Genomic DNA, 27,304 nt, shown 5'->3' with positions numbered 1-27,304 from the left:
AGCAGAGGGAGAGCAACTGGCCCTATCCGTTCCCCTGCACATCATCCTTCCAGTGGCTGTTGCTGGGGTCTCTCTTATGTTTCTTTTTTAAGATTGTGAGCCCTTTGGGGACAGGGAGCCATCTTATTCATTTATTCATATATCCATGTCAACCGCTTTGGGAACTTTGGTTAAAAAGCGGTATATAAATAGCTGTCCATCATTCATTCGTTGCCATCTATCCCTTTCACCTCTAATTTGCTTTTTGAGGAGACTGGGGACTGGTACAGTGGCAGCTCCACCCAAATGTCTTTCAACTCTTTGAGAGCCAGTGTAGTGGTGTGGCGAGAGTGCTGGAACAGGACTGAGGAGCCTCAAGTTCAAATCCCTCTTCAGCCATGAGACAAAATGGGTGACCCTGGGCCAGTCACTTCTCTCTCAGCCTAACCTACCTCACAGGGTTGTTGTGGGTAGAAGCATAACCATGTACACCACTTTGGGCTGCTTGAAGGAAGAACAAGATAGAAGTGTAAAAATAAACAAACTCCACCCTCTATATACTTCTGCTTCTCTACTTTTCTCTACTTTTTGCCCATGCAACAATCTCAATCCCACAGGCTGTCTTAGGATCATCAGCATTCTGCCCCCTTGGGGCTCCTGTGCCTTCTCTAGGCCCATTCACATGTTATGTTCAACACTCATACAATGAGCATACAGTGCACACAGGTGCAGATTTGTACAAAGGTACAGTCATTCACATGTTACATTCAACGCAGGTACAGCAGTACACTTCCTCTCTGTACCATGCACTTGCAGGGCCTGTATCCAGGTTCACTTTTAAAATGAACCCAGGTACAGTCATTCACACAAATACGTGTACAAGTGTACAGGCATCTGTACACTCATACAGCATAATGTCTGAATCGGGCTTCTGTCTTGTTTCTCTCTGTTCACCTCTCCATTCCAAGCAGCCTGTATCAGTTGCGTAGCTGTGTTGGCTTGCCCATGCCAGGAAGGCAAACACAATATTTTCCTTTCCAATGCTGACATGACAGTTCTTTAAATATTCCCACCACTGTTGAAATTGGGTTGTGTTTATGATGAGCAAATGTCATCCTGACTCACCATGGTGGCACAGAATTGCCGTTTTCTCTTAATGCCTCCGACTCTTTGATTCTAAAAATAAGCAAATGCTAAAAATAAGGAAGCCAGCCATCCTTAACAGCCTGCTCTACTTCTTTCCACATTTATATATAAATATATATAAATCTGGAAGGAGGGCTATTATCAACGTTGATTAATCATCTTCAAAGAAAGGTGCACCTATCTTTCCTGGTACACTTGTCATTGCAACCTACATGTTGAAACAAGATCTGCCTAATCAAGGGGGAAAAACAGCAAGAAGGCCTGATTCTGCTCACTGCAGACTTGGTAATTTTCTTTCTAGTGGATTAGAAGGAGACCAAAACCCTATTCATACATTATGTTCAGCACTCGTACAACTGGTGTACCGCATACACAAGTATGGATCTGCATGCAGGTATAGTTATTCACATGTTACACTGAATGCAGGTATAGCAGGACACTTCTGATCTGGATCCTGTATTTCAGAGGGACTGTCCTGTAAAAGGTTCACTTTTAAAGTAAAAGGTTCATTTTTAAAAGGAATGCAGGTACAGTCATTCATACAACAACATGTATTTGTGTACAGTACAGGTATCGGAACATACAACATAATAGGGTAGTACCACCTAATGGTGCAGTGGGGAAATGACTTGACTAACAAGCCAGAGGTTGCCGGTTTGAATCCCCGCTGCTATGTTTTCCCAGACTACGGGAAACACTTCTATTGGGCAGCAGTGATATAGGAAGATGCTGAAAAGCATCATCTCATACTGCGTGGGAGGAGGCAATGGTCAACCCCTCCTGTATTCTACCAAGGACAGCCACAGGGCTCTGTGGTCGCCAGGAGGCAACACTGATTCAATAGCACACTTCACCTTCACCTCACACACAATCATAAACTTTGTAGGAGACAGGTCCTACACACTTAGGGAGTTGGGCATGCTCCCATTTTGTGATTGTGTGTTAGATAAAAACAAGGTTGGAGGCAGGGAGCTTGATCATCTGTCAAGCCCCAGTTGAGTAGGACGTTACCATTACACCCTAGTGAGGTTCCATCCCCAGCTTCTGAGCGAGGTAGGTTGAACACAGTAGGATGTAACCCATCCTACCTAGCTGAGGCTTGACAGAGGATCAAGCTCCCCACCTCTGACCTTCTTTTTATCTAACACACAGTTGCAAAACAGGAGTGTGTCCATTCCCCGAAACTGAGTAAGACTTGTCTCCTATCCAGTTTCTGGTCGTGAGAACTGCCCTAGTGTCTGAATAGGGTTCAAGGCTGCAATCCTAAACATCTTTCCCTGGAAGAAAACCTGACTGAACAAAACGGGGCTCACAGATTGTGTTGCATGGCTTACAAACTTGCACATGCTACCTTTGAGCAGTCCTGGATCAGACTGGGCTGCATCTGTTAACACTACGCACTTTCTTCGCTGAACGAAAGAGCAAAGAAACGGCAGGAGATTATTTTGATTCATACAAGGTGTGCAGAACTTGTGACTATGGTCATGCAAATTGATTCAAATTCAAATTGATTCGACTCAAATCTGGGTGATTCAAATTCAAATTGTACCATCGCTTACAAGGGCAATTTGATTCGAATTAGAAACACATTTTTGAAATTCATTCAAATTTGATTCAAGAACCATTTGGCACCTTTAAAAAACCACTCAGCCCCCCTGATTGGTTAAAAAAGGCACCAAAACAGGGTTGAATTGATTCAAATTTGATTCAAATCCGAATTGAACTTTCAGACTAGATTCGATTTGATTTCAATTCAGAACGAATGTTCGGGATTCGATCTGAATTTGAAACTAATCAAAAAATTTGTTTCATGCACATCTCTATTTGTGACCCAACAAACCAAAGGTACTTTCCACTACCACATGTGGGTCATTTCTACGCCCTATTGCTGTGCTTCAGGGTTTTTGCTTTCACCTTTTTTTGGTTTTTGTTTGATGCTGCATGTATTGTGGAGTTTTCCCATCAGAGTTGAACAGATCTCTTGTTTTTGCTGCCTAAGTGCATTGCAAAAGCAGTAGTGCAGGGTTCTGCCAAGTGGGACACAACAAATGGCTCAGGAGCTGTGTTTGGCTTCGGCTGCAGTGCTGGCCTAGTTTCTGTCTAGGGGAAAAAAAAAAAGAGGACGGCATCTATAATATCACTATAAGACTTTGCTGGGTAATGCAGGGGCTGTGGCATTCAGTGGACGAGCATCTGCTTTTCATGCAGAAGGTCCCGGATTTGATGCCTGGCAGCATCTCTAGGAAGGATTGAGAAAGGGCTGTCTCAAACCCTGGTGACTGCTGCCAGTCAGAGTAGACCAGGGCTGCCCAACTTCAGCTCTCAAGCTGTTGTTGGACTAATAATAATAATAATAATACAACCAACTCTATTTGTTAGCGGCCCTATAACAAATTGTTCTCTGGACAGCTCACAATGCAGGATTAAAACCTACAAAAAACCTACACACACATTATATCATAACAGACAAAAAGTTGGGAGGGGAGAAGATACAAAATACAATACAAAGCAGTTTAAAAACTCATTTCAAAATCAGTTAAAAATCAAACCTGAAAATCAAAATCTAAAAGGCCCGAATGAACAAAAAGGTCTCTATCTGGCATCTAAAAGGACAACATGACAAAGCCAGACGAACCTCACTGGGGAGGCTATTCCATAAATGAGGTGCAACCACTGAAAAGGCCCTATCCTTAGTAGCCATCCGCCTCACCTCATTTGGCAGGGGCACTCTCACCAGCCTCAGGCACAGTGGTCAATAGGGATGATGGATGTTGTAACCCAACATCTGCAGGAGGGCTGAAGTTGTGCAGCACTGGAGTAGATTGAGCCAGGTGGATCAATGCCCTGACCCAATATAAGGCATCTTCAGATGCTCATAGAAGAAGAAGAAGAAGAAGAAGAAGAAGAAGAAGAAGAAGAAGAAGAAGAAGAAGGGCTTCAGTTTTGTAGTAGAGCACATGCCTGGCATGCAGAAGGTCCTTGGTTCAGTCATAGGAACATAGGAAGCTGCCATACGCTGAGTCAGACCATTGGTCTATCTAGCTCAGTATTGTCTACACAGACTGGCAACGGCTTCTCTAAGGGGTTGCAGGCAGGAGTCTCTCTCAGCCCTAACTTGGAACTGAGATGCTCTTCCCAGAGCGGCTCCATCCCCTGAGGGGAATATTTTACAGTGCTCACATGTGGTCTCCTATTCAAATGCAAACCAGGGCAGACCCTGCTTAGCTCAGGAGCCTAGTCATGCTTGCTACCACAAGACCAGCTCTCCTCTCACCTGAAACCCTGGAGAGTTGCTGCCAGTCAGTGTAGACAACATTGAGCAGGGTGGACCAATGGTCTGTCTCAGTATAAGGCAGCTTCCTAGGCAAGTAAGGCAAAGGTCCGGCTTCACCCAAACGTCAAAATCCAGTTTTCATCAGCAGGTCAGGAAGGCTTTTCCTTTTCTGATGAGCATAGCTGGTGCCAGGGGGCCATGGTGTATGTGTGTGGTGGTGGTGGGGGACCGGGGGCGGGGGCAAGGGCCCCTCAGACAAGTCACTCTCCTGCTCCGCTCAGCTCGATCTGCTGTCGAATCATAAACCAGAAATATCAATAAGACTGAAATCCTAAGCATCCTGACTTGGAGGTTAACTCCATTAAAATCAATAGGACTGACTTCAGAGAAAAACTGCTTAAGGAGAGATTGTTAATGAAAACTATATCACGATTTCAGAAACCGGACATGGGGGAACAGTGCTTCCTCACCCTCTTTTGTGACACAGAATCATAGGAAGGTGCCTTCCACCAAGCCAGCCCATCGGTCCCTCTCACTCAGTGTTTACACAGACTGGCAGCAGCTTCTCCAGAAGGGTTTCAGGCAGGAGTCTCTCCCAGCCTTTCCCGGGGATGGAACCGGGGACCTTCTGCATGCAAACAGATGCTCTGCCACTGAGCTGCAGCCCCGTCCCCGTGCTTAGGAAAGGGAACGGTTCATGCTTGCTACCACCAGGACAGCTCTTCTCCCCAACAGTTTTTCCTGGTTTGCTGCCATGGACTGACAAGGGTCTCTGGTGCCTTGAACTGCCTGGTAAGGAAACCACCTGGACGCTTTGCAGATCAGGATTGGGGCCCAGCTTCTTGACAATAGCACACAACTGATGGCAAGGGCAGCCGGTTTCTCTCCCCCCGCCCCCGGCTCCTTTTTTCTCTGGCACAGTTGGTGCTTCTGCATATTTTTTGGAGTTTATTTTTCCCAACTGAGCTGTTCCTGACCTTTTGAAGAAGCGCTGCCGTTGCTTCCATTAGCTAAGCGATTACTTGTGCTGAATATTACATGGGTTAAAGTGGGGAAGAAAGGGGAAAAGGCAGATAAGCCTGAAAAGTACATTTTATGATGGAGAACAAGGATGGTCTTTGGGTGTTTTCATTAAGAGTGTTTGTGTTATTTCCTGCACCTCTTATCTCCCATCTTTTGCTTATAGTACAGCTTTGACTGGTCAGCATTCAATACGCATTTCCGAGCACATCTAATATTGCTTTGCTAGTTTTAGCACAAGTTTTAGTTTTAGTGCTCAGCGGCGAAATGACTTGGCTAGCAAGCCAGAAGTTGTCGGTTCAACTCCCCACTGGTCTGTTTCCCAGACTATGGGAAACACCTCTATCGGGCAGCAGCGATATAGGAAGATGCTCTATCTCTCTATCTCACCCCCAGGAACCCCCCAGCCCAGTGCCGGACCGCAGTTCCGTGGTTCCGTGCACACCCCTAGATGGAACTGGCGCTTGCAAGTTCGAAGGTGGGGGGGATATCTTTAAGGAGGGGGGAGGGTGCTCTCACCCCTCCCGCTGCATTTCCCCCACTGGTGCTGCCTTTTAAAACGGTCCAAGGATATCACAAATGAAAAAACCGTGTGAAAAGAAGAAAAAAATACAGTGGGAAACAAATAAAACATCCTTGGTTCCACATGTTACCCTTTTTGTTTTTCAAACAGTCCGGCAGGGTGGCAGCCTCCGCTGCCTCCTTGGACCCGAAGTGCACATGCACCGGGCATTTCCGGCTGAAGGAAACACTGGGGAGGCAAGGAGGTATGCTGCCTCCCCGCTGGATCATTTTAAAAGACAGTGCCGGTGGGGGAAACGCAGCAGGAGGGGTAAGAGCACCCTCCCTCATCCTTAAAGATATCCCCACCACCACCTTTGAACCGCTGAACATTCGAACCGGCTGGGAGGCCTGTCAAAGGGCCCCTGAACTGGTTCATGCACATCCCTACTGGCAGTGGCTTCTCCAAGGCTGCAGGCAGGAGTCTCTCTCAGCCCTGTCTTGGAGATGTTTCCAGGGAGGGAACTTGGAACCTTCTGCATGCAAGTGCTCTTCCCAGAGTGGCCCCATCCCCCTAAGGGGAAGATCTTACAGTGCTCACCTGTAGTCTCCCATCCCAATCCAAAACAGGGTGAACCCTGCTTAGCAAAGGAAACAATTCATGCTTGCCACCACAAGACCAGCTCCCCTACTAGATTTTAAGGTGGCAGACAAGGTGACTACTCTGTTTTTTTTTTAATCTATGCACAATGCCCAGAATGTTTTAGGCTCTTGAGACAGATTTTCCGTGTAGGAGGGCATTCGGAAATGTTATTTTCCCACCTTCTGTCTCAAGTAGCACAGCCCATTCTACCATCTCAGAATTCTACTACCCCATTCCATTGCTCAGGCAGATCAAGATGAAGAATCAGCTGCACCCACCTTGTGAGAATTAAAGAGACAGAACCGGTTCAGATGATCACCGGCCTCTACACGTGAGAAGGATGGGTTTGTGCTGAGAGTGCCCCTGTCTTGATGTCACTGGAGGATATCCTGACATACAATGATATCATCCCTTAATCACATGAGGAGGTGTTCATCTGCATCACCCCTCAAACCGTGCTCCAAAACACTCGCGATTTGGATGAACACATGATTAAAGGATGCCCTGACAGAGCATCAGGATGTCCTTTTGTGATGTCAGGATGGGTGTGCTCTCAGCGTGACCCTGTCCTCATGTGTAAAGGCACATGGCAAGGAAAAAAATGTTTATGGGTCGTGACAGAGGAGAATGTCGTCAGTAAAAGGGACAGCCCTCTGAGTACTGCAGCCCTATGGGATGTTGTGTTCATGTTCATGATGATAAGGACTAGATGAGTACTAGCAACTTGCATGGAAAAAGGAAAGCCAAGATTCTCGGGATTCGAAGCCTGATGCCAGAATCTGTGCTGTGCACTCGATTCTGCACACAGTTCCCTGTGGCTGGAATTTTACTATCAATCAATGCCTAGGAGGAGAGCTGGTCTTGTGGTTGCAAGCATGAATTGTCTCCTTTGCTAAGCAGGGTCACCCTGGGTTGCATCTGAATGGGAGACTACAAGGCTCTCCACACGAGCAGCGCGGAGAGCCTTAAAGGGTTCTGTGGGGAGAGCAGGCTTGGTGACCGGGCAGCTAGCCTCTACATGTGAGCACTGTAAGATATTCCACTTAGGAAATGGGGCTGATCGGGAAGAACATCCACATGCTTGTGTGCAGAAGGTTCCAAGTACCCTCCCTGGCACCTCCAAAATAGAGCCGAGAGAGATTCCTGCCTGCAGCGTTGGAGAACCTGCTGCTAGCCTATGCAGACAATACTGAGCTAGATGGACAAACGGTCTGACTCGGTCATAAGGCACCTTCCGGTATTCCTATGACCAAAGAGGAGAATTTTGTGTATTTCCAGCTTCACAGGCATGCTCATGTGCAACAAGGATCAAGGCCACTTGAGAAGTCCAACCCCATATTTACAAAACTCATGACCTCTTTGACTTTTCCTCCATGTGTTCTTGTCAGGGTCATTGACTGTATTATTTATTTATGCTTGTTCTACTGAGCACCTGAGGATCATTCCGGAGCCTGCCTTCACATCTGCTGCACCTTAATTTGTTCTGTGCTCAAGTGCCAACCCAGCCTCAAGTTTTCAATCAAGTGCTTAATGAAAAGATAAGAGTGGTCAGACATGAAGATGGCCAGGAGAGATAAAATGGCCTGTTTTAATTAACGATGACTTGAGGGTTATCCCAGCCGACAGACGACTTGAGGGTTATCCCAGTCGATGAGGCTGCTGTTCAAATTCTCTTTACACAGACTGAGATAAGCAAAGAGGATTTGTGCTATCTTGGAAAGTTAATGTAGGTAGCTTATTGTAATCTATGAAGCAATCCGCTCAAATTCATATGAAGTGCTCGAAAGACAGCTACTTTTGCTTCTCTTCTCGGCAATTTGTCGTAGTGTAGTGGAGAGAGTATTAGAATTGCATGGAAGAGCTCTGGGTTAGGAATGTACAAGAACATAGGAAGCTGCTTTATACTGAGTCAGACTCTTGGTCCATCTAGTTCAGTATTGTCTACACTGACTGGCAGCAGCTCTCCAAGGGTCCAGCCAGGAGTCTCTCCCAATCCCATCTGGAGATGCTGCCAGGGTTTGGACCTTCTGCATGCAACAAGAAACATGGAAGATACATGTGAGCATTATAAGACAATCCTCTAAGGGCAGGGATGGGCAAACGTGGTCCTCCAGCTGTTGCTGAACTACAACTCCCATCATTCTGGGACTGGACATTTTGATCCTATCATGCTAGTGCTTCGTCAGCTGCATTGGTTCCTGGTCCATTTCTGGGCCCAATTCAAAGTGCTGGTTTTAATGCTTAAAGCCCTACATGGCTTGGGACCGGGTTACCTGAGAAAGTGCCTTGCCCCATATGTCCCTACCCGAACCGTAGGTTCTTCTTTGGAGGCCCTCCCCCGGGTGCCCCTGCCAAATGAGGTGAGGCAGGTGGCTACCAGGGAGAGGGCCTCTTTGGTGGGTTGCACCCCGTTTATGGAACAGCCACCCCAATGGGGTTCACCTGGCTTCAAAACTTGGTTCTTTTAGATGCTGGGTAAAGACCTTTTTGTTCACTCAGGTCTTTTAAATTTTGGTTTTTCGGCTTTGATCTGATTTTTTAAAACTAATTTTAAAATGGGTTTTGAAGCTGTTTTGTATAGTATTTTGTATACTCTCTTCACCTTTCCTTTTGTCTGTTATGATTTTATGTGTTATGTGTTTTTATTATATGTTTTAATCCTCTGTTGTGAACAACCCAGAGAACAATTTGTTATGGGGCGGCTAACAAAGAAAGTTTATTATTATGAAGTTACAATTATCCTCATCATCCCCAGTCACAATTTATTGTTGTGGTTCAGCAACAGCTGGAGGGCCAAGTTTGTCCACCCCTGCCCTAAGGAGATGGGACCATGGCTCAGGAAACATGCTGTCCCATGCTTCTTCTTGCATGCAGAAGGTCCCAGATTCACTCTCTGGCATCTCCAGGCAGGGCTGGGAGAGACTCCTGCCTGGAACCTCTGGAGAGCCACTGCCAGTCAGTGTAGACAATGCGGAGCTAGATGGACCAAGGGTCTATAGCAGGACTGCTCAACTTCGGCCCTCCTGCAGATGTTGGCCTACAACTCCCATAATCCCTGGCTATCGACTGCTGTGACTGGGGGTGATGGGAGTTGTAGTCCGAAAACAGCAGGGGGGCCTAAAGTTGAGCAGGCTTGCCATATGGAGAGCAGCAGCATTGTGGACACAGGGCACCAGCCACTGTTCTTAACTGGTCTCTTTACCCTTAGTTGACTAAAGATTGACCATTTGACTGGGGTGTCAGGCAGGCTAGTGTACCACCAGCCATTATAATTTTTATCAAACAAATTTATGCCTGAACATTCTGGGGAAGGGTTAAATGACACAAATTTGCCTAACTACATGGCCAATGCAGTGGTAAACCACTCCTGTATTCTACCAAGAAAACCACAGGGCTCTGTGGTCGCCAGGAGTCGAAATCGACTCAACAGCACAACCTTTTCTTTTCTTTCCTTTCCTTCTTTCTTTCTCTCTTTCTTTTTACACCGCTCTGGGCTCCTTGGAGGAGGAGGAAGAGCGGGATATTAAAAATGTAAAATAAAATAAATACTTGTATTTGAGCTGATATTATGGTAAAGTTATCTGAAAGATGGGTGTCAGATGTTTGGATGGGGGGGGGGGGGCGCGCAATTGCAGTGCTTGCCCTAGGCGCTATTTTCCCTAGTTACGCCCCTGCATGCAAAGAGGCTAGCTCTTTCCTCATGTCCCATTTTTCTTCTGAAAATTACCCCTGCCTACCACAGCTGCAATTTGCCACCAAACTTCACTGCCTCCTCAACTCCTCTGCATTTAAACTGATTTTAACACAGCAGCAATTAGAAAAGGTGCTTAATTTGAGCCATGTGAGTATCACAAACACGTGGGAAGGGAGGTGCCAAAAGAAATAAATTTATGGGTTGGGGGAAATGAACCCCAACCACTAATAAATTAATGGAAATGAACACAGACAGAAAATGGGAGAGAAATGAAATTAATTTGGCTAAAGTTGGGAGTAAAGAATGGCAGCAAGGAAATGAATAAAAGGAAATGAACAGAAATAAATTAAAACAGGACAGGGGGGCACTGGACGAATGGTGAAAGGGAGCTTCAGCACTGAGTAGCAGGCAACACCAATATGATCTGAGGGTCCACGATCTCATCAAAAACAGTAGCACAGAAAAAAGGCTTATAATTCCAGGGAAGCAGAAGATTTAGTACATTATCTGATCATTCCGATGTTCTATAAACTGCACAAAACACAGAGAAAATTTTTATTTAAGCAACTTTGATTGTTCCGGAAGAAACCTATTTGTCTACTGCTTTGTTATTTATTGAAAGATGATTAAAAAAATACATCAGAAGAGCTGTTCCCAAATTTGCTTCCTAGGCTGCAAGGAGAAGGGGATCACGTGGAAATTAAAAGGGTACTGATTATATACAAGATCAGTTGGTTTTAATGCAGGTTTGTCTGTGGGAAGTGTAACAGAGTAGAATCTGTTCTATTTGCTGTTTTATATTTTGGCCTTGGAGGCTAGCCAATAACATTTTAGCTAGTTGAAACAAATGCAGTAAGTACAGGCAATGGGCCAAAGGTAACAGGTTGTAGACATAACTTGAAAATCTCCTTGCACAACTGTAGTGATGATAAGTCAGCTGCGCATAGTGCGGTAGCACTGAAATCATAAGCGGGAATTCTCGATGTAATTAGTATAATGCAGAAGCTCAAGACTTATGGAAGTTATATTTATGACAGTTCACACTGTAATCAGGTCAAACAGGCACAGGGTAGCCAGATGGGCTTGTCTTATATTGTCTCAGGGCTGTGGCAGTGAAGCCTGATCTTATGCTAGCGAGCTCGAATTGTCCTCTTCGCTAAGTGGGATCTGCTCTGGTTTGCATTTGGATGGCTGACATGTGAGCACTGTAAGCTATCCTGCTTCAGGGATAGGGATGTGCACGGAATGTGGCACCCTTCGAGCCGATGGTGGGGAGGGGATCGCTTTAAGGATGGAGGAAGGTGCACTTACCTCCCCCACCCGCCGTGCTTCCCTCTCTGGCACGCTGTGTAGTGCAGCAGGGCGGCAGCCTACCTCCTTGCCACCCCAGCACTTCCACATCCCCCGACTGGAAGTGCTTGGTGTGCATGCGCACACACATGTGCCTGCCTGTGACTTGAGCATGCGTGCCAGGCACTTCTGGTCAGGGGGTCAACGGGGTGGCAAGGTGGTATATGCTGCTGCCCTGCCGGACTGTTTTCACACAGAGCACAGGAGGGGGAATCGCGGCTGGGGGCGGTGGGGGAGTGCGCCCTCCCCCATCCTTAAAGCTACCTTCTGCACCTTCAAACCGGCGGAGGCCCGTAAAAGGTTCAGAGGCCTGGTTTGGAGGCCTGTAAAAATGCGCATCCTCTATTAGGGGATGGGGCCAGAGTTCAGAAGAAGGGCATCTGCATGCTTGCATCGAGAAGGTCTCAGGTTCATGCACTGGCATTTCCAGGTGGGGCTGCAAAAGACTCTTGAATGAAAGAGAGCTGCTGCCAGTCAGTGTGGACAAGACTGAGCTAGATGAACCAATGGTCTGACTCAGTATAACACAGATTCCTACATGCTAACATGAGACACACACAGACACACAGGAGAAAAGATGCTGTGAGAGAGACAAGATTTTCAAGTGATTAGCCAAAATGGTGACTTCAGGCCTCTAGCAATAAACAAAACATACGAGCAGCATAGAAAATATTTCAGAACCACTGATGCAGCCAGCAGACAAAAATGCTCAGGAATTGTCTGGCAAAAATCTCTACTAGGCACAAACTCTCTACAGATGTTATTGGCATGATGACTATGCACGTTTTAAGAATTCTTTATGTAATTATGAAATGCGTTCGTGTTCTATGCTGCTGTTGCAGAAAAGTTGGGTTCTCTTGAAATTTGCATTGCTTCATTAATGATCTCACACAGGGAACTGTCCATGGTGCTAAGCACAGACAGAGGTAATTGTTCAATGGGGTTGTTCCATGTAGCCAAAACAGACCAATTATAGTGCAAATATCATTAATGCTCGTGCTGGAAAACACAACAATCATACCCCTTGAGAGAGTACCTATGTCGCAATGAGGTTAAAGGTATGATGAAGCTGATACCCACAATGATTTCAGGATGCTCATACTGGAAACAAAATAGACTCACTCCACCATGGACTCATGACCTTGTGTCCTCAGACGTTGTTGGACTACAACTCCCAACATCACCAGCCACAAGGCCCTTAGGCTACTGCGACTGCAGATGATGGGAGTGGTAGTCCAACAAAATCTGGGGACCCAAAGCTAGGAATCTCTGCACTCCATGTTCTAGCAGAGACATTTGTCTCCACCACACAATGCTGTATATTATGGTTAACTGGTGATCTAGATTAGGGATGTGCTGATATGCGATTCGGCTGTCAGGATTGCTGGCACTTCCCTTTAAATTCAAGGGCTTAAGCAGCCCCTTTAAAGCGGAGGAGAGCAGGTCCTGACTTCCTCCTCCTCCACTTGTTGCCATTGCTGCCATCCTGGTGCTCCCCCCCAGCTATGTCCATGTGCCGGTGGGACATCTCCCAGCTGCCCCTGCGTGGTACCACACACAGAGGCCATGTGCATGCCGGTGCTATGCAGGGGCAGCTGGGAGACACCCCATCAGCATGTGGGCATAGCTGTGGGAGCACCGGGATGGCGGCAAGCGGAGGAGGAGCAGATACGGACTTGCTCTCCTCCACTTCAAAGGGGTTGTGTAAGACCTCAAATTTAAAGGGAGGTGCCGGCGATTTGGACAGTCGGATAATGTTTTGGCACATCCCTGATCTAGGCACTTGTTGAGATAGAGGACCACTTTTCCATGTGCAAAAAAATAACAGGGTGTGATCCTACCACTTTCTCCTACGAGTAGTAGTAGTAAGCTTATTACAGTCCTTAGACCAACTTAACATTTAAAACAATACATTTATAATTTACAAAATATTCAAATTGCTAATACAAGCTCTACGAAGTTTGGATGCAACAAAACAAAACTTGGCCACACTGATAGAGGTAACAGATTTAAAATTTGACAGCAAAAAATCCAAGTAAAATCTTTCCCCTAAGATGTTTCTGTGGCCATGCAGTGTTGTTAACACAACTGCTCCTTTCTGCAAAATCTTGACAAAGGCCAGTGTGGCAAAGCTGGTACCCAGCCTCTGTCGCCTGAGAGGAGACCAGTAACCTGAGGAAACTGTCCATAGTTCACAGCCTGGGCACCTAGTTGGAATGAGATTATACCTGCTGTGACATTAGGAAAGAAAAGGTTGTGCCGTTGAGTTGGTGCCGACTCCTGGCAACTCCTGGAGATTAGAGCCATGTGGTTTTCTTGGTAGAATTCAGGAGGGGTTTACCATTGCCATCTCCTGTGCAGTATAAGGTGATGCCTTTCAGCACTTTCCTATATTGCTGTTGCCTGATATAGGAGCTTCCCATATTCTGCGAAACACACCAGCGGGGATTCAAACCAACAGCCTCCTGCTCTCTAGGCAGGTTACCTCCCCGCTGCACCACGAGGTGGTTGCTGTGACATTAGGTGTCTAAAATTGTAGAATGAATTTTCTCCTATGGAACAGAGGAACATAGGAAGTTGTCAGATCATGGGTCCATCTAACTCAAGGTTGTCTACACTGACTGGGAAGAGCTCTTCAAGGCTTCAGACAGGTGTCTTTCCCAGTCTTTCCTAGAGATGCCATAGACTGAACCTGGAACCTTCTGCATGCAAAGCGGATGCTCTACCACTGAGCTACAGCTCCATCAGATTGGATCAATGGATTGCAAGCTCATACAATGGATTGTCTAAGTTTTCTTCAGCTGTGCCACAGCCATGATGATGACAACAATGACAGAACTGCAAAGTACAAAGGAACATACGAAGCTGCCTTATACTGAATCAGACCATCAGTCCATCTCGCTCAGTCTTGTCTACACAGACTGGCAGCGGCTTCTCCAAGGTTGCAGGCAGGAGTCTCTCTCAGATCTATGGAGACCTTGCTTGGCAAAGAGGACAATTCATGCTCGCTACCGCAAGACAAGCTCTCCTCCCCTGGCCTCAGTGCAGCCAGCACAAGCCGTGCCTAGGCCTTTCTGTTGGCCTGCTGAAACAAAATGTACTTGATCGAGTGTGGCGGAACAGAAGTATGGAAGATAAACAAACATCTCATCTCTCCTAATTGTTTTTTTGAAAGTAGCATTGCATTGCCCCATCACCACCACCATCGTCGTCATCCATTTCTGTTACTGACTGCTCTCATTCTGATTCCCTCTAATGAACTCTCTTAGCAATGCCACATTCTTCCCTTTAAGCACAGTATCTGGGCAGTATCTGGGCTCCATCAGCAGCCAGAACAAAATGCCCTCCATCATTTCCTTTCCTCCTTTCATTAAACAAATAAACACAGGATATTAGGTTAGGAGTTAATGACTCAACAGACCGGAGATGGTCTGTAAAGAGTTTCCTATCTCCTTTGTCATTAGTCAATTGCAGTGATGTGCTGCCAATAGTCTTCTCTGGACAATTTCCCTTTTACCTGTGGGGAAACTCCAGGGTCTCCCAGCCGCATGGTGGTGGGGGGCAACTAGGAAAGCCTATTCACCCCTTGAGTTATTAAAATGGAACTGTTCGCAGAGCCAACCTCAAGGAGAGAGAAAAAGGTACATGGCAGCAGGCATGCCTCTAAATGTGCAGCCATTTGAAAATGCTTATCTGAAGCCAGAGGGGGCACTGTAGTTGCCTCTGTGCTGGTTGGGCTAGCTAGGAGTTTCTATTCCCCTTCCTGTTCTGTTTGTTCCTGTGTGTGAGTCAGCAAGTTCTATACTGATTTCTAACAGCCTCTTTTGTTTGTCTCGCAAGTAAAGTTATCTTAAACCTTTCTCTGGTGTTTGTTCTGAAACCACAGGCAGCTCACATTCTGCAACAAATGGAGTGTTGCATGAAGAAGTATTGCCTGGAGGAGGAGAGCTGGTCTTGTGGTAGCAAGCATGAGTGGTTCCCTTTGCTAAGCAGGGTCTGCCTTGGTTTGCATTTGACTGGGAGACATCTGTGAGCATTGTAAACCGTGTTCTCTCTAATTTTTTTAATCTGTGTGTGGAACGAGTTTTTTTTCCTGGGCGGCAGTATCAAGGCAGTGTGTGCACACATGCATTCAGAGTGAGAACCTTCCTGATTCAACCTGAGCAGGATCTAAAATAAACTGAGCAGACATCAGAAAATGTGTGAGTGTGTGCACATGCGCATGCCTTAGAGGGAACAGTGACTGTAAGATATCCCCCTTAGGGGATGGGGCTACTCTGCGAAGAGCACCTGCATGCAGAAGGTTCCAGGTTTCCTCCCTGGCATCTCCAAGACAGGGCTGAGAGAGATTCCTGCCTGCAACCTTGGAGAAGCTGCTGCCAGTCAGTGTAGACAATACTAAGCTAGATGGACCAAGGCTCAGTGTATGGCAGCTGCCTATGTTCCTATGTTTTGTTAGCTCTGAACGTACTGCCAATCAGGTCAGTGGGTAACTTCCCAATGTTGGAGAACTGGGACCTAGAGAGTTCTGTAGCTTGGCAGCACTGAGTTTCTAAGGTTGCCCATTCCTTTCCTGACTCTGTCTTTCCAGTGTTGCAATGCCTGAGGGCTTAGCAGAAATTTTACAGCTGCGGTGTCAACATCACTGCAGCGATTCAAGATGGGCAATGCCCACCTCCTGCAGTTCCTTCCATCATACAGAAGTTCAGCTCATCGCTTGTAAAATGGAAAGAGCAGTTAGCAATCTGACAAGGCTGATGTAAAGGCTAGCACTGTCAAGGCTGATGATGATGATGATGATGATGATGATGATGATGATGATGAAGTGCTGTCAAGTCGATGTCGACTCTTAGCGACCACATATATAAATTCTCTCCAGGATGATCTGTCTTCAACTTAGCCTTTAAGGTCCCTCAGTGGTGCATTCATTCCTGTTGTAATTGAGTCCATCCACCTTGCTGCTGGTCATCCTCTTCTTCTCTTGCCTTCAACTTTCCCCAGCATTATGGACTTCTCAAGGGAGCTGGGTCTTCACATAATGTGTCTGAAGTATGCTAGTTTGAGCCTGGTCATTTGTGCCTCGATTGAAAATTCTGGATTGATTTGTCCTATGATCCATTTGATTGTTTTCCTGGGTGTCCACGGTATCCTCAAAAGTCTTCTCCATCACCAAAGTTCAAAAGCGTCAGTGTTTTTTCTATCTTGCTGCTTCAAGGTCCAGCTTTCGCATCCATAGAGTGTCATGGGGAAACCATTGTCCGAATGATTCTAATCTTTGTAGGTGTAGAAATGTCATGGCATCTAGATATCCTTTCCAAGGACTTCATTGCAACCCTACCAAGTGCTAGTCTGCGGCGTATTTCTTGACTGCTGGATCATTTACTGTTGATGGTTGATCCTAAAAGGCAGAAGCTATCCACAACTTAAATGTCTTCATTATCAATCTGAGGCTGGTTGCTGTAACCATTGTCATTAGTGTAGTCTTCTTTACATTTAATTCTAGTTCCAAGACTGAAATACCCTGGGCAAATTATGGAAGGAAAAGCTGTGGTTCCTCATCTGCCTTCTGAAAGTTGTATAGTCTCAAGACGACCGTACCACATGTGTGTTCTGAATATACAGACTGGTTCTGATATGGGGCAGTGAAGCTGATAGGATGGGACTTGCTCAAGGCTTAAAGCAGGAGTGGGCAAACTTGGCCTTCCAGCTGTTTTTGCACTACAACTCAGTTACCACTGATTGCATCTGGGGATGCTGGCAGTCCAAAAACAGCTGGAGGGCCAAGTTTGCCCACCTCTGGCTTAGAGACACGTGATGCACCCTTCCCTTCCAGGAAATCCTCAAGTCCAGGACCTGCTAATATAACTGACGATAGTGCAGCATTCTGGTTTCAACCACAGCCTCATTAGCTGGCATTATATCTCCGTTCCAGTAAGTATGTTCACTCTTAAGCGGATGGAACAAACGTTACAACTAGGAAGAGTGGGGTGGGGGGCAATGCAATGGAGAAGCGATTGGCATGCAAGTGCTATTCTGGATGCGATAGACATCCCATAATGTCAGTAAATGCGCTCTCTAAAATTGCCAGCTGGTTGCTAATACAATTAATTGATCTTATTACAAAAGTGCCTTCCTAATTATGCAGGAAATAGTTTTCTTGCGAGTGGTGCTCAGAGGATTCAGCCAGCATCTGCCGCCTTGTTGCAGCCATGTACTACATGGTGGTGTCTCTATTCCTGTCAGTTGAATAGCAGATTGCCACTTGCTTCCTTCGTCCCATAGAACTCCATGGGAGCCATGGAGAACTGAGCTACCTCAACCTGCATAGCCCCACCCCTTCATTTGCATATCCTTGCTGGGCTCCACTGCTTGGTGCAATGCTAGGGAATGAAGGAATCCTGTCAACTGCCTTTTTGCATACATATTAGGGTTGCAACATTTAATTAATTAATCAAATTAATGGATACATCTCATTCTTTATTTACTACAAATGTGTATCTGATTAATGAAGCAGATTTAAAACTCTCTCTCTCTCTCTCACTCACTCACACACACACACACACAAACACACCACTGATTGAGTACAATGTGTTTGACTCTTTGTACTCAATGCCACTGATTATTCCTGCCAGACTCTCTTTTTTTTTTTTTGGTGAACAAAATGGACTGCCCTAGGGGCCTTCTAGCTGAATCCATGGTTCATCTAAGACTTATACATACTTCTTGTGGAGAGAGTGGGTTGGAGTCGATGATCTCCAAGATCCCTTCCAACTCTGACATTCCATGATTCGACAAGATCCAAGCAATACGCTTCCACTGGGCCACAGCAGTTAACCAAAATTCCCATAATGAATGAAAGGAGAAACCTTTGTTAGCTTTAGAAATAGCTATGGTGTTCAAACAGCACATTTGCCATGGGAGCTGAGTCAGAGATAATTAATCCACTGGAGGAAAACGGTAAATGTGAATGAACTCAGAGGGCACAATACTGAAGCTAGTTTCAAACTTATTTCTTACATCTTTATCCTGTTGTTCCTCCAAAAAACTCAGGATGGTATACATGATCTTTCCTCAATTTTATTTTCACAACAGCTCTGCAAGACTGATCATGCTGAAAGCTGCCCATTATGGCAGATCTGGCCACGGTTACCCACGCCTTAGTCACGTCGCGCCTGGATTACTGTAACGCGCTCTACGTGGGGCTGCCCTTGAAGAATATCCGGAAACTGCAGCTAGTGCAAAACGCGGCAGCTAGGGTTTTATCCGGAGCTGCCCGTTGGGAACATATCACCCCCATTTTGAAAGAGCTGCACTGGCTGCCGGTTCGTTTCCGGATCCAATTCAAGGTGCTGGTTTTGACCTTTAAAGCCCTAAACGGTTTGGGCCCGGGGTATCTGAGGGACCGCCTGCTCCCACGGGTTGCTGCCCGCTTGACAAGGACATCTGAGGGGGCCCTGCTCCAGGTGCCGACAATGAGGGAGGCCCGGCTGTCGTGCACTCGGGACAGGGCCTTCTCTGTTGCTGCCCCCAGACTCTGGAATGCTCTCCCAGTGGCCATTCGTTCCTCGGACTCCATCACGGCTTTTAGAAAGCTTTTAAAGACTTGGCTTTTTACCCAGGCTTTTACATGATCGTTTTCTACTGCAGCTTCTTTGTGTTTTTATTTGTTGTATTGTTTTTATGCCTGTTTTTATGTTTTTATATTTTTAACATGATATTTTTATTGTCTTTTTATTGTATGTTTTTAACTTTTGTAAACCGCCTTGGGGTTATCTTTTTAACGAAAGGCGGTATATAAATGCAAAAATAAATAAATAAATAAATAAATAAAATTATTATTATTATTATTATTACATTTATATTCTGCTCTTCCTCCAAGGAGCCCAGAGTGGTGTACTACATACTTGAGTTTCTCTTTCACAACAACCCTGTGAAGTAGGTTAGGCTGAGAGAGAAGTGACTGGTCCAGAGTCACCCAGCTAGTTTCATGGCTGAATGGGTATTTGAACTCCGGTCTCCCTGGTCCTAGTTCAGCACTCTAACCACTACACCATGCTGGCTGGTGGTTCTTATGTTCTTAAGTGTGGGACAGGTGCAGGGGAGAAGGACAGAAACCAACAATGATGGATGGAGATGGTGGAGACACTTCTCTGGGTGGGGTCTTTCCAAGTTTAGGAGTACCTTTGGTGGGGCAGAGAGAAAAATAGGCTGAGTAGGGATCTGAACCCAAGCCTTTCTTGTCCAAGTCCAACACTCTCTAGTTCATTTCTCCATATCCGCTCTCTCTCTCTGTTAGACTTCCTAACTAAAATATTGTGGGCATACTCACTCTGTGATGGGCTAGGAATCTTTCCTGCCACAGTCTCAGGACCCTCACAATACTTCGGTTCCCAGAATATTTGGGGGGAATCATACGAGTTAATATAGGAAGCTGCAGTTTACCAAGTCAGACCATTGGTCCATCTAGTTCAGTCCTGTCCACACGGACTGACAGCGGCTCTCCAAGGTTTCAGGCAGAAGTCTTTCTTAGCCCTACTTGGAGATGCCAGGGAACAAACCTGGGACCTAGATGTTCTTCCACTGAGCTATGGCCCGATCCCCAAAGGGGAATATTTTACAGTGCTCACAATTAGTCACCCATCCAAATACAAACCAGGACAGGCCCTGCTTAGCAAAGCAGACCCTTCATGCTTACCACTGCAAGGCCATAAATCCTCTCCAATAATCTTCAAATTGTTTTAGACATATTCTGCACACTTTCTACCCAATGGACAGGAAGGGAATTGGGATCCTGCACCCCAGGACATCCCATGATAGAGGAGAAGAAGAGGTCGCCCAGCAGCAAGGTGGATGGACTTGATTATGACAGCAATGAATGCACCACTGAGAGACCTTAAAGGCCAAGCTGAAGACAGATCATCCTGGGAGTTGCTAAGAGTTGACGGCACTTAATTAAAAAAACAAACAAAACCATGGCAAACTCACTTTTAAGACCATCAACTTGGCAACTGTGGAGATGTTTCTGTTAAAGCATCCCACACTGCACAGCAAGGATTTAGACTGCAACCTTCCTTTGTTGGGGGACTTGAAGGAAAAATAAATTGCAGATGTCCTTTCTTCCTTTCTAGTTATCCAGCCAATTAGTCAAAGAAAGAAGCAAGCAAAACAGAACCAAAACACACACACAAAAAAACACCCCCGCAAACCAAAACAAAAAGGCTCTACAACAGACCAGTAACACACACATCCAGAGATGAAAGGGTGTTTCTGATCAGCGGCTTGAACATCTGCAGGGCTACATCACAAGCAACCAATGTACAGGGAGGAGAGGTCCACAGCTACCTGCCAAAAAGCGACGCCAGAGTGGGCTGATGACTGGCAAGTTCTGTACACAGCTTCTCTTTTGAGCATAAGAGAGAGGTTTGACTGTGACAAGGCTCCTCTCCCTGATATGACAGCTCTCCACACCTACAGAGGTGTCTGAGGGCTGGTTTTCTTTTTTTAAAGCGAGGTAAGCGTTCAAACACGTCATTCCCGCATCTGCAATCTGAAGCGGTAAAGTTCAGATAGGACCAGTAGAGGCTCGGCAATGAGGCACTCATTTTCCCTCTCCACTTTCTAATGTGGCTTTACCCAGTTTCTTTCTTTCCTCTCTCTTGCATGTAACATTCTGGTCTGGTCCCATCTCTGAATTGCCAACAATCTCCTGCGCTCACGATGGGCTTCACACTGCTTGGATTAAGCCCGCTTCTTCCACTGCAGAATTCTCTGACAGACATTAGCAAAATATATATTGTACAGAGCTCACTCTATTCCTCCTCCGGCTGATCGTGATGAGCAGCCTGGTTAAAAGCAGCATGAGGAAACAACACACACTCACACACACCTCCATGCAGCCTTGGAAGCAAAAGCTGGATCTGATTAGGGGTGTGCACAAAATGGATTTTCCATTTTGTTTTGAGCTCGAAACAAAACACAGAGAGCTGAAACGTTTCGCCAAAACAGCTGTTGACCGGGTTGTTTTGATGGAACAAAACTTGAAACATTTTGAGTGTTTTGGCCATAGGGAACAATAGGGAAACTCAAAACTCCATTGTTCCCTAAGGGCAGTTCCTAGGAACACCAAAGTGAGTTGGGTGGTAGGGCATGAGGGTGCTTACCTACCACCCAAACCACAAACGAAATAGGCAAGTAGGCAATTTAAAACAAAATGTAACTTTTTCCTCGAACCTCCATAGGATCACAAGCCAGTGCCAGAGAATCAATCAGCAAGGGAAAAACAGGCCTCCAAAATGATGCTCAAAATATCGAAACATTTTGAATAGAAATCAGGTTGTTTTGTTCCAAGCTTGAAACAGGCCCTTTATTTAAAGCGGGTTTTGTTTCGAGCTTGAAATTGCCTTTTTCAGCATCAAAACATTATGCACATCCCTAGATCTGATGATATCTACGGCATGCAACCCTTAAGAAACAGTTATACAGAGAGTGGAATCTATAAAGCACACAAGATACTTTCCTAAAATCCAGAGCGGTGATAGTGGAAATTTGCCAGAGGCCAGTATGCATGTAGGAGATGTAGGTAATTGTTCAAACCATTACTGTTAAAGACAAGTTTGTTTCTAAAACAAGGTTTTCCATTCCTGAGATTCACACATTCAAGTATGCTCTGGGCATTTTTGCAAGACGCATTTCAGCCAGGGTTTGCATCTCCCATATCTGTGGAATGATAATGTCCACCAACCCACATGATTAAATGTTAACACATTCGTAGTCCTAGAAATGCAACATCCACCCAGTTTCCACAAGGAGAACTAAGATGCTATGATTCTCTGTGTTAACTGTTCCAGTCACTGCAGTTCATAATGCACATCATTATGGCTGTCCTCACTGACAAGGAAGAAAATGCCAGCCCACCAGATCTTTCAAATTAAATGACCACATTTCTGAGCCCTAACATTCAAATTACACATGACTGCTTTCCCATCTTCATGCTAATCATCAGAATTTTTTTTAAAAGCATACTGGAGACAAATGAGCACATGGAATCTCATCTCCAGGCCCACTAGCTTATATTCCAAATGAATGAGTGTGGCAAACGCAACTCTCCCCAGTTATCTTCTTTTTATATATTTCTCTTAGATGTATCTGTCGCTAATCCCATGTGTGGCAGCTCTTGTGAGAGTTCGCGAGCAGCTGCCCGGATAGCGGCGGGGAAGGAAATGGTGGTGGCAGCCGGCTGGCCAAGAAAATGGCGGTGAATGGTGGCAGGTGGCTGACTGGCCAAAGGAAATGGTGGCGAGGAGGGAAGACGATGTGGGCAGACGAGTGGGGGAAGAAGGTGGCAGGTGGTGGGGAGGTGGGGGGGAAAAGCGGCAGTGAACTAGAGGTGCAGATGCTCTGCGCATGGCCCAGCTAGTTATTCTAATTGGCTGACATTTCACAAAGTGGGACAGGGGAACTTCCCAGGCTGCCCTTCAGTGCTGTAGTAACAACTTAAAAGAACATCTGCATAGTTGCACAGCGCACTTCCATTGGAAACAACGAAAGCAGCATTGCACAACGGCGCAAATGCTGTTTTAAATCATTGCACAAAAGTGCCCTTGTGCAAGATCTCCGGGGCTGTCTTCCACATGCGCAGCAGCCCCGGTGCATCCCTAACATTGGCATTTCCCTTGGCATTTTTACCCCACCCTTCCCCACAGGTGGACTGCAAGCAAAACAGTGGAACTGCACTATAAACAGCACAGGGGGACTATACACCAGTAAGGCTTGAGACAAAAACATTCGAGAGATAAAAACGGCTATAAAAGCCCATACAAACTAGTTGGAAGTTTAATCATCACCATCACAAACTATAATTCACCTACCAAAATAAACACATGGTTAGGATGGTGGGTATGTAAATCTGTGGAAGGGCGATTATAATTTGTGACAGCTGCGTATACAAAATGGGCAGAATTGTGCCTTCCACACTCATTAGTGTGGAGTATAAGGAAGTCACCTTGCAGATGAGATTTAGAATTCCCATTTGTCTCTAATGTGCTTTTAGAAAAACGTTTGCATATGAATACCTTGTAAGACACTCCAACAAGCAGTGTACAAGTATGCTTAAGGGTGCATCCTCATGATCCCTTCATACTGATTAGCTGAATGACTTGAAATCACACTGTCATACTTACAGAGTGATTAAAGGTCGTTAAGCAAAGTTAATTAGCATTAAGAGTTCATGAGTACACACACAAGGATACCCTGCTTGTGAAAGTGCCCTCTCTTTCATATATCGTGGTCCTCCTGATCATTCTCTCTTCAAAGACAACTTTCCCCTTTCTCCACTGCTATCCCTTTCTTTTATGAAAGAACATCTGCAGCCTCTTTTGAAACCTTTGCTCCAAGGATCTCTCCTTTGAGTAACTCAAACTCCCATCTAATTTAACTTAATTGAAATTTGAATTTTAATTGGCTGCCAAGTTTGAGATTAATCAACATGGTGGCCGAATTTTAGCCTAGTAACTAGTGTAGCAATTTTAGTCATTTTAATTTTATTGTCCGTATTTAGAACTGATGCTTGGTAACATATATGATTTGAATGTTAATTCCTCCCCACCTTCTTCTGCTGGTCAATTGACCACAATAAAGAATTGAATATCCCTCCTTATGTAAACACATAATACACACTTGGGAGATTCATGTGGTACAGCCCTGCCTTGGAATGCAGGCGGGGAGGTTTCAGGGGTGGAGTTAGAATAGGGAGTTCAAACAACTATTGTGCCCTGTGTCCAGGAGCTGCTGAGCTCCCCACTCCCCCTGTCCGGGACACCCACTACTTCTGCTGCTGACCCCCCTAGCCACCGCCACCTCCTTTGACCACTCACTCAGTTCCGCCCATCCTCCTTCCACTGGCTTGGAGCCCGGAAGGAGGATGGAAGGAAGGTGGGCAGAGCCAGGAGAGCAGCCCAAGGTGGCTAGTGGTGGCTCCCCCAGCCTGGGGGAAGAATGAGTAGAGGTGTGTGTGTGAGCTACCACCAGGGTGGGGAGGGGCGCCTGTGTTCTTTGCCCCTGAGAGGGTCCCATCATTGATTGCGCCCCTATGTAAAAGACTTCCTACTCCTGGAAAACTAACATCATGCAGAGAGAGGCAGAAGCTTTCTAGGCTAGCTTTCCATGAGCAAGGAATTTTTGACATGGGAGAGAATTCAGTCTCACAATTCCCACCAAGCATTCTGAGGGAATACAGTCCAAGGAGGGTTTGCCCCAAATGATTCTCATCAATATTGCACTCAGGGCAGAGCAAACAGGAGAGCAGGCTGCAGAGCAGATATTGATCAGCACCACCTCGGCTGCCTAGTTGTGGGCCGGCTGTTATGACTCCCACTGATGAGTATGAGGAAGAATCACTCACTCGAACATGTTATCTTGATAGAGACATAGTCTTTTCCGCAGTCCTTCTTGTAGTGGCAACGCAGCCAATTCAACACACAGAGGCCATTGCCACACTGAAGTTCCTCTTTTTTACAAGGGAGAAGATTATTGTCATCTGGAAGAGGAAGAGAGAGAGAGAGAGAAATAATTTTGGTTGATCAAACACTGAAATGTGTGCATTATATTCCCCAGATTTCTGGAAGACTCTGCTTAGTTGAGAATCTTTTTTTAATGTGTGGCTGCAGTCTTTATATATTACCTGCAAGCAAAAATCAGATTTATCTGTTCTTTATCAGTCACTGGGGAGACAGGAGCTTAATCTGTATCTAATTCTGCCAAAATAAGTGTTGTTACTCCTACTGTCTATTCTCTCTTTTCCCACCACCCCATGACTTGTCCCCTTAGCTAAGCAGGGTCCATCCTGGTTGCATGTAAAAGGGAGACTAGAAGTGTGAGCACTGTAAGATATTCCCCTCAGGGGATGGAGTTGCTCTGGGAAGAGCATCTAGGTTCCAAGTTCCTTCCCTGGCAGCATCTCCAAGATAGGGCTGAGAGAGACTCCTGCCTGCGACCTTGGAGAAGCCGCTGCCAGTCTGTGTACACAATATTGAGCTAGATGGACCAATGGTCTGACTCAGTATATGGCGGCTGCCTATGTTCCTAAGAAAGGGCTGATTACCCAACTCAGTTAAGACGGGAGACTCTTCTGCCTCAACATCCTTGCTGGGCCAGCAGTAGGATGTTACTTCTTTCCCATACTCACCTGCTTTTTGCATTCTGATTACAAATCACTGTGGGATATGCTTCAAAGGGTTTTATGTGATTGGTGCACCTACTGTAAGTGTTCTATCCCCAAGAAATTATCCAAAGTCAGCTTTATGCTGAAAGTGATAAAACTCTAGTAATTGAGCAGCATGGGGGTGGGGAAAGAGTTGGTCCTGTGGCAGTGAGCATCCTTGCTAAGCAGAGTTCACCTTGGTTTGCATTTGGATGGGTGACAACACGTGAGTGCTGTCTACCATGAGAGATTCCGCTTAGGGGATGGGGCTGTAGCTCAGTGGAAGAGCATCTGCTTGCATGAAAAAGGTCCCAGGTTCAGTCCCTGGCAGCATCTCCAGGTAGGACTGGGAAGAGAGCTGGTCTTGTGGTAGCAAGCATGACTTGTCCCTTTAAGCTAAGCAGGATCTGCCCTGGCTGCATACGAAAGGGAGACTAGAAGTGTGAGCACTGTAAGATGCTCTGGGAAGAGCATCTAGGCTCCAAGTTCCTTCCCTGGCATCTCCAAGATAGGGCTGGGAGAGATTCCTACCTGCAACCTTGGAGAAGCCGCTGCCAGTCTGTATAGACACTACTGAGCTAGATGGATCTATGGTCTGACTCAGTATATGGCAGCTTCCTATGTTCCTATGTTCCTAGAGACTTCTTTGTGAAACCTTGGAACTGCTGCCAGTCAGTGTTAACAATACTGACCTAACAGTCTGACTTGCTACAAGGCAGATGTTCATGTTCCTCTCTCATATCATGACTACATGCCCATCTATGCTTCTTTTGAAGCTCTATATCTGCTGTTGATATCTGAAGATGCTGATATCTGCCCTCATTCACAACACTGCATCAAAGGTATTAGCGTTGCTAAAATACTGACACAAGTTGAAAAGCTGAAATGTGGAAAACAAACAGCCCAATGCACCCTGATTACTAGACAACAGAACAATTATTTATATACCACTTTTCAACAAAGGTTCCCAAATATATAAATAAATAAAATGGCTCCCTGTCCCCCCAAAAAGAAATATAAGATAGACACCAGCAACAGCCACTAGAAGGATGCTGTGCTGGGGATGGATAGGTCCGGTTGCTCTCCCCTTACCAAATAAAGAGAATCACCACTTTAAATAGTGAATTTTTAGCAATGCCTACCACACTAGAGATGGAAAATAGGTGATGGCATTGTTGCACCCTATAGCTTTCTCTGTATTATCACCCCTTCTTTATCCCTACCCCCAAACCCTCAATTAGTTGTTATCATCATCATCTATTTATTTATTTAATTATTATTAATAATAATGATAATAATAATAAATAAACCACTGAGGTAAAATTGCAGTCATTTTTGCATGGAGGAAACGGTTGAGGTCAGGGTTACGGTAACAACGAAGAAATTGTTGTCCTCTCTCCATGGAGTAATCTTTGGAGGACATTCTTGCCGATTTCCATTTCCATTTTGCCGAGATCAACAAAATTGCATAGTATTTTTTGTTTTTAAAACTTTAAAAAG

General features: G+C 45.6%; 1 protein-coding gene across 6 annotated transcripts in view; it reads right to left on the bottom strand.

The window, feature by feature from the left end:
- The window catches only part of BEAN1 (brain expressed associated with NEDD4 1), a 90,033-nt gene that overhangs the window by 33,263 nt on the left and 29,466 nt on the right, over positions 1 to 27,304 (bottom strand). For 4 of the 6 annotated variants that reach the window (XM_053270475.1, XM_053270476.1, XM_053270477.1 and 1 more), the window contains one exon: positions 25,007 to 25,141. In XM_053270475.1, coding sequence (XP_053126450.1) covers positions 25,007 to 25,141 — 135 coding nt within the window. Of the gene's footprint in view, positions 1 to 3,039; positions 3,226 to 3,835; positions 3,955 to 25,006; positions 25,142 to 27,304 lie in introns of those variants that run through there. The other 2 variants (XM_053270480.1, XM_053270481.1) reach the window with 2 other exon arrangements.

This window comes from Hemicordylus capensis, chromosome 9 (assembly GCF_027244095.1).
Source record: "Hemicordylus capensis ecotype Gifberg chromosome 9, rHemCap1.1.pri, whole genome shotgun sequence".
In the NCBI taxonomy this organism is placed as follows: domain Eukaryota; kingdom Metazoa; phylum Chordata; class Lepidosauria; order Squamata; family Cordylidae; genus Hemicordylus; species Hemicordylus capensis.
Note: the sequence above shows the minus strand (reverse complement) of the source record. Positions and strands in the feature narration are given on the sequence as shown.